At 40.0% G+C, this 7,382-nt stretch overlaps 1 protein-coding gene across 1 annotated transcript; it reads left to right on the top strand.

Annotated features, from left to right (window-relative positions):
• The first annotated feature begins 2,262 nt into the window (after window positions 1-2,262).
• LOC120801142 (kininogen-1-like) lies at window positions 2,263-3,271 on the top strand. The gene is made up of 3 exons (XM_040147712.1): window positions 2,263-2,297; window positions 2,384-2,541; window positions 3,200-3,271. The coding sequence occupies exons 1-3, from the start codon at window positions 2,279-2,281 to the stop codon at window positions 3,257-3,259; spliced, it is 237 nt and encodes a 78-aa protein (XP_040003646.1). The 5' UTR covers window positions 2,263-2,278; the 3' UTR covers window positions 3,260-3,271.
• The last annotated feature ends 4,111 nt before the right edge of the window (window positions 3,272-7,382 follow it).

Here is a 7,382-nt window from a genome sequence, read left to right as displayed (position 1 = left end):
CGTGCAAATGTTCAAAAATGCAGAGTTCAGACTTTTATAATGCCAGATGGACGGAGGCTTGCATTCTTGCTGACATGTATCACACACATGGGGAAGATAGTTCTATGCTCATCACACAGGGGTAGACAAGTGAGATGGCCTCGAGGAGAGGAGCAAGAGTGCCCCGTTCCTCTCTGGTGGTCACCTCCTCCCCTGGGCGCAGCCTCTGTCTGCATGAGAGAGCTGTACAGACTCTCACACAGGTTAGCCAGGAGCATAAAGGGTAAGAATCTTTCCAACAGATGACTCACTTATATCACGATGTCAATCAGGTGATTTCACATTGTTACCTGAATGGAAAGAGTGACTTGATTTTCTCCAGCCTTTTTAAGATTAAGATGTGGATGTCGAAGGAGGAGGATGGGGGCTGCATGGTAAATTCTCCCCATGTGAGTTAAAATTATACTCCATGGTAGAAGACTTTGACTTTTGTGATTTGTGAAGGAAAAGTTGGTTTATCATTTATTCACTCTTGGTGATGCTCCTGTAGAGGTTTCAAGGCCTCTCCATGGGGCCTTAGACAGGTGTTTTATGAGTCCGGGGGGGGGCTACATATGCAGCAGCCTGTAGCATTACCATAGGTGCTCAATAAGCCAAGCTGTGTCTGTCTGAGCTTCAATTATGACCAGTGCATGGGCAGCGCGTGAACATTATATATGTTTATATTCTATTGGATGATGTGTTTGGGTTGAAGTAACCACTTGGGACTAAGTTCTTGTCTCTAGAGACACTATAAAGATGATTGTAAGACTTTTTCTATTGAGAGACTCCCCTCTGACTTCTTGAGATAAGGTTTGTTTGTCTCCTATATTGCAACTTACGATATATTTCACTGTAACCCTGTCAGTGTTTTGTGTCTTTAATTGTGTTCAGTCTTTTGTAGAAAATCTTCCACAATCAGTACAAGGAACGTTATTTGCTTGCTTGCACGTTTAAATGACTCCCTAAAGACTTGAAACTTGAAATGTGGCTCCCCAAATACTTGACTTGAGACTTGACTCCCTTCAGACATGACTTGAGACGTGAATGCTTGAAGACTGGACTTCAGACTTGACACTTGACTCCCTAAATTCTTAACTTGACAAGAGACCTGAAAGCAGAAATCAAGTCTCCTGTGATAAGCAGGCCTTGTAAAGCCACATCGCTTGGATTTTTATTTATTAGGCCTATACACTGAAATAGGTTGATCTTGGTAATGTAAAGAAAATCACTTAATTTTACATGGTAAACATAAAAACAAACCTACAGTATTTATTCACTGTTGCACATTCTGTTTTTCATACTCCCAAGCAGCCTCATTACATCAAATGATGTTGTACAGTGTGTGTATACTATGAGATGTTAAAGGATAGAGCAGTTTTCCCAATTTGTCAACGACATGGGTAAGCATCACAAAGCTAATTAGAAGATATACCTTCCAAACGGAGTGTTCAAAGACCTGTGTGTGTACGCATGCAAAGAAAACAGCCCAAACCACAAGTCTATCTTCACTCTTGAGAAGGAAAAATACAGGTTTCCTTTTCTGATAACATGACACTGGTTGGCTTTGAGGAAAAGGCGTCAAACAAACAGGCTCGTCACACATGCTTGTGCAGAGGACAAAAGAATGAAAAACACACACTGAACCTTGATTTGCATGATGAGTGTTTGTGTGTGCTGGACTGGAACCTCGCAGAAGACATCAGATAACCATCTTCCAAATATTCACGACACGAGTATATTTGGATATAACGTGTACATGCTATTTAAAAAGATTTGAATGCAGTATTCTCATTGCATACATAGCTACATGTACATGTAGTGTGTGTTGCAGATGAAACTCACATAACTAAGATTTTTCTGATGGGAGTTTGAGAACCCCCCCCATGAGCCGATTCAGATTTAGGTGCGGCTGCCCATATAAAGGAGCAGCTCTGGCTGCAGCTGTGGACCTGCTCTCCAGCACTCAGTAAGTACATCTCTAAGACTCTTCTTATGATCTGTCCCCCTGCAACTTTGAATAAGCATATATGTCCAGAGGGTGATGCTCATTTTTTGGTATAATTTTGACGTTTTACATTTCACATCTTTACACACACTGCATTTGCATCTTCCAAGTTTAAATGCTTTATAGAGTTCATTGCCAACAAAAGATTCACAAAAATATTTTTTTGTTCACAGGGGATCTGTGTCACTGATCTGTGTTTCTTTAATCATTTTAATTTCTCTCTTCTCTAATTTTAGGGTTTGAAGTTTTGACATGTTTAGACACAACCGAGGTAAACAACACAGTTGCTTTCAGGTCATTTTCACCTCTTTCTTCTAAATGTATTGAGTGTAATACTGTACATACTACTTATTTCAGGAGGACAATGTCCTCGAGGAGGCCATGGCCACGGTCATGGCCACGGTCATGGCCATGGACATGGACATGGACATGGACACCAGGGCAAGCGCAAGCACAAGCACAAGCATGGCCACAAGCATGCCAAGTGTCACAAGAAGGGGAAGGACAGTCACGGGGTAAGATTCAGTAGAGCAGTGGACAGCTCATCCACAGCAAAAAGTGGCTTTGGGTCAGAATTCATGTGAAACACAAGGAATAGAAATTTTGTGCAAGCCAACCTAATCAGAACTGATCAGAGGAATACTCTTTTACTGATAACATGCTTTTTGAAGGTTATTTATCCAGGGGTAGTACAGGGAGTACAAATGCACTTGTGCAGGAACACTATGCTCCACTTTCACACAGTTACATACATTCACACTAGCATGTCAAGTGGAACAACCACAGTCTTCTATGATACCACTGGAGCAGTTAGGGGTGTGGTGCCTTGCTTGAGGACATCTCAACAGCTGTCATACGGGAGGAGAAAGTACTACTCTTTCCCTTCCCTGCCCAAATTTGTTCCGTCTGTCCCGGGCTCGCACCGGTGACCTTTGGGAAGCATTTGCTCTCTTCTCTGCTCCAAAGAGGAAAATGGAGTTATGAGAGACAAACTCAGTCCAGCTCTTGTCAAGACTTGAATGACTAGCTGCCATCTTCACGCTCTCAAATCAAATGAATAGAATAATAACAAGAAAATAAGAAACCAAAATTACAATCAGCTTGGTAGTTGTCTCCAGAAGATTTAAATGAGGAAGTAATGTCAACTATCTGTTGTGTTCATGCCTCCCGTAGTCCTCCAGCAGCTCCTGCAGCAGCTCCTCCAGCAGCTCTTCCAGCAGTGACTCTGACTAATCGAGATTCCTGGATAAAACAAGCTGTCCACTGGAAACTGTCCTCTTCTTAGCTTATACAATCATGTTTTATGTTATAGCCTAATGTTTGGTTATACTCACATATGAGCTTAAAAATGTTTGCATCTCAAATGCATTTGAGGTGCCTAAGTTTTTGTCAGCACATTTAAACCACACATTGAGCTTTCATTGGTTTTGTGGCCTTGTATTAAGTTCTGATGTAATAAATTTGGAAGGGAAAAGAACGACGGATGGATTCTCTCTACACAGCTTCAGTTCTTTCTTCTTACTGGTGGGACATTTCAGTTTTTTTCCTCATGAGCCGTGGCACTGCATTCAGGTCAACTTGTTGATGTGGTAGGGCATATGAGCTTTTCACAACTTTTGTTATGAATTATTATGTGATTATGACAGCTTTCAGATTATTCTGATGGAGTTTTTGTTTGTAGAGAAATGAAACAATCCTGGGCAAAATCCCAATTGCACCTGTGAGGGATGGGGAGTTGGGGTTGGGTGTGATATTGGTGTGAGTCGCTAGTGTCCTTCCTAATAATACCCCTGGATGGTGGTAAATGGTTTCCAAGCCTTTGGTGTTTTAAATCATAACTGTAATACACACAGATCTTAGGGGTTATAGTATCCTTTATTGTGTTTGTCAGGGGGAAAAAAATTGATCAATGTCAACCCATGATGCTATGAATCTGCTGGTATTCTTGTCATTGTTCCTTATTTAGTGCCTTGTGGTAACAAAAATAGAGAAACAGTTGTGTTATAAATAGTTAGAACGAGCAAAAAACAATCTTAAGTGTATGTTTGCACACGTCACAAAAGAATAAAAAGTTAAAAAGAAAAGAAAAAAGAACTGTAGGTGGGAGTTCAGGCTCTGCCCCTGACGATGATCGTGGATCGTTTCTAGCTGAGGTGTGGCTTCATATAAAATCCCAACCAGCAGAGTGCTGTGACTGTGGAACTGCATTACAGCACATAGTAAGTGTAATAATAGCTATGCAGGGGTAATTACCATGACGTACGTGTGTATGTGTGTGTGTGTGTGTGTGTGGGGGGCAAATCTCAGTGTGAAACCATTGAGAGGACATTTTGCCTGATTCTCACAGCTTCAAAGGGTTGTTTGAGGGTTAAGTATGGGTTTTAGGGTTCAGGTTAGAATCAGGTTTAGGTAAGGGTTGGTGTTAGGCATTATGTTGGGATGGTCAAGGTTAGGGTGAGGGGCAAGGGAATTCATTATGTCAATGAGTGTCCTCCCAACTATAGAAAGACCAACATATTTGTTTGTGTTTTGATAGACTGATCATCTTGCTACCTTGCGTACATGCATTTATTTATACTTTCGTTAAAAGTATTGCATTATTTTTAGACCATGTGTTTATCAGTAAGACCTGGTCTTGCGATGTATGTAACACAACCCGTACGATGGAATACTTCTGACCCTCACTGTCTTTCCACATGCAGTTGCTTTCTTTCTAAAACAATATTTTGTTTCACGTTTTACAACTGCTTATATCCACAATCTCACAAAGAGGGATTTCTTTCCTTATGTTAAGAGGGGATTTGCGTGCATTTACGTGGCATCTTTCAGTATCAGGGTTTGGAGCTGAAATTTTGAAATGTTCTGTCTTAACAGAGGTAAAAAAACAAAAAAAAAGAACTCACTCGTAATTATCTTTTGTTCTTTTTACTTTCAAAGTTTTTGTCAAACTTTCTTCATTGAATTTTAAGGAGCAAAAATTGACCTTGAGTTTCTATAAACTGGAAGAGAAAAGGATCAGCCCCGCCCCTTTTGTTTGACTGGGAAACCAGCTGTCTCCAGTGTCCTCCTGGCTGTCATCCTCAGCCGGTGCCAGGAGGACACCGGTTGTCCACCAGGCTCCGCCCCACCCCAACGCTGCCCTCCTCAGCCTTGTGGTCCACCCGTGCACAATCCTGTAGCTCCACCCTGTGGAGGGCATGGAGGCCATGGTGACAAAGTAAATACTGTACACCAGTCACAAGAGGTAATAGAAACATTTGAAGTAAAAGTGATCATGCCATATTAAAGAGCCAATTACACTTAAGCAGTTAAAAAAAAATGTTAAATGCAATGGGAAATAGTTTATCCACAAAATCACATTTTTAAAATAATTACATTTTTATGTCCGTCTTGATTCGGTCAATATATTTTCCTTTGTACTTTTGAACACGGTTAATTTTCTGTCATGCTTTCTGCTTAGGCCATACTTTATTTTCAGCCATGCTCGCTGCGTCGCTCTGGGGATGGTCATGTAGTTCAGTCGGTCGGTCTGTCATAACTGTTCCATGGATTGCCATAACACTGGAGACGTTCTCCCCATAGAATCATTTCTCATTAATGTTATTATACACTACTCAAGTGCCAGCGTTAGGTTCGCAGTTTCCTTTCGTTCAACAGTTTTGTTCTTTAGAGGATGTGGAGTAACATATTTTTATGCCATTTTCCATTGGTAATAATAGTCTTCAATAGAAGAACCTTAATGATTTTGATTCCATGTGACCGGAACAAAACATCTTCCAAAACAACCCATTTAACTCTTCCAAAAATGTCTCATATGAGCATTTTCTTGATGCCATCTCTCTCTCTGTGAGTAAAGTTTGCTGAAGCTCAGGCACTACAAGGTCAAACCGCTTGAAAGATCACCATAAATTGGCTGTAATCAGTATTTTTATTACAGCAATCGATCAAATGACCATGTGTAATGTGAAAGGTATTGTTTATGGTGATGAACTCACAGGGCGTTATAACCCAACTTTACAGTTCCTCTCGGCTCCACGTAGCCTTTTAGCATCTTTTCGCTCATCGTTTTAGTTTTCTGACCTGCAGCTTACTGTTTTGAATCAATGTCACAGATCTGTTTTTGACTGTTTTTGACTGAGCTACATGACCATCCCCAGAGCGACGCAGCGAGCATGGCTGTTTTCAGTGAAAAAGCTCCACAAACCGACTGCACACTACCTGCTCAGAGCCAAACAGCCCACAGAACCCAGTTAACAATTAGCTGGTGGCCAGATATCATCCGGAGGAGTTGTTAAGAGGTCAAAAACAGAGCTAAAAGGAGAGTGAACGACTCTCATTCATCGGGTGGCCAGAAACACCACTCCAAATGAATGCTAATGAAACTGAACGTTCCTTTTATAAATTGATTCCTTGATCCAGAAATACAATCATCATTCAAAGAAAACAATAATGAAATAAAATTATAAACTGACACAACAATTTATTTAGTATTTACAATGTAATTATTTATATTTTTCAATTCTGAATTTCCATAATAACTTCTATTAAATGAATTAACTGATTGACACCTCATCACTACATGAAATGACAATGTTTTGTTCTTGCTGTAGTCCTCCGGCCTGGACACCTTCGATTTCCCACCTACAATAATAATCATTTACTAAACCATATACATTTTAAAGCTTATGCGTTTTTCTCAATTCTTAGGATATGAAATGCAACACAATATTTTGGAGTCATGTTGATCTGTCATACTGTATTGTTGTTGTTGTGCTGCTTTAAATGACTTTTACACCTGCCTGCGTGTGACACTGTGTACATTTTTTTAAAATGTATTTGACACTGATCATAGTTGTTCGATTGTGATAAACAACATAAAACTCTTCAACATAAAAGCAAGTGTCTTGCCTCTTTATTTTCTATTTCATTTAAGAGTTTCTTATTACTTTGTATGTGTAATCTATCAGTGTGCACTTGCACATATTATCTTTATTTGCCCAGGGAAGGTTGAATTAAGACCTTTGTCCAGAAATGTTTTTCACTAACAGTTACACACCCTGCACCTCCCCAGTACATTCACTTGGACCCTGTTTTACTCAGCTGTATAATAAGAGTTTTGGAAAACTGTGAATCTTCCATTTCAATGACGCTGAGAGTTAAGGAGTAAAAAGCGACTCAAGGTCAAATGTATTCAAATGTTTCAAGTGTTATTAGACTGCAAATGATCAAAACATCTCTGACTGCTCCGTACAGCAAAGTCTCTAAGGTTTTTGTGAGGGTGTGTGTATCTGTATCTTTGATTATATATGGTCTGTGTATATAATATAAACACACCCATTTAGGTCACAAAGCAAAA

This window comes from Xiphias gladius, chromosome 16 (assembly GCF_016859285.1).
Source record: "Xiphias gladius isolate SHS-SW01 ecotype Sanya breed wild chromosome 16, ASM1685928v1, whole genome shotgun sequence".
NCBI lineage: Eukaryota > Metazoa > Chordata > Actinopteri > Istiophoriformes > Xiphiidae > Xiphias > Xiphias gladius.
Note: the sequence above shows the minus strand (reverse complement) of the source record. Positions and strands in the feature narration are given on the sequence as shown.

Excerpts from the sequence above, each read along its gene's own strand:
- LOC120801142 (XM_040147712.1), top strand. Across the intron at positions 2,542-3,199 it reads AGGGGAAGGACAGTCACGGG|TCCTCCAGCAGCTCCTGCAG; the intron begins GTAAGATTCAGT and ends TGCCTCCCGTAG.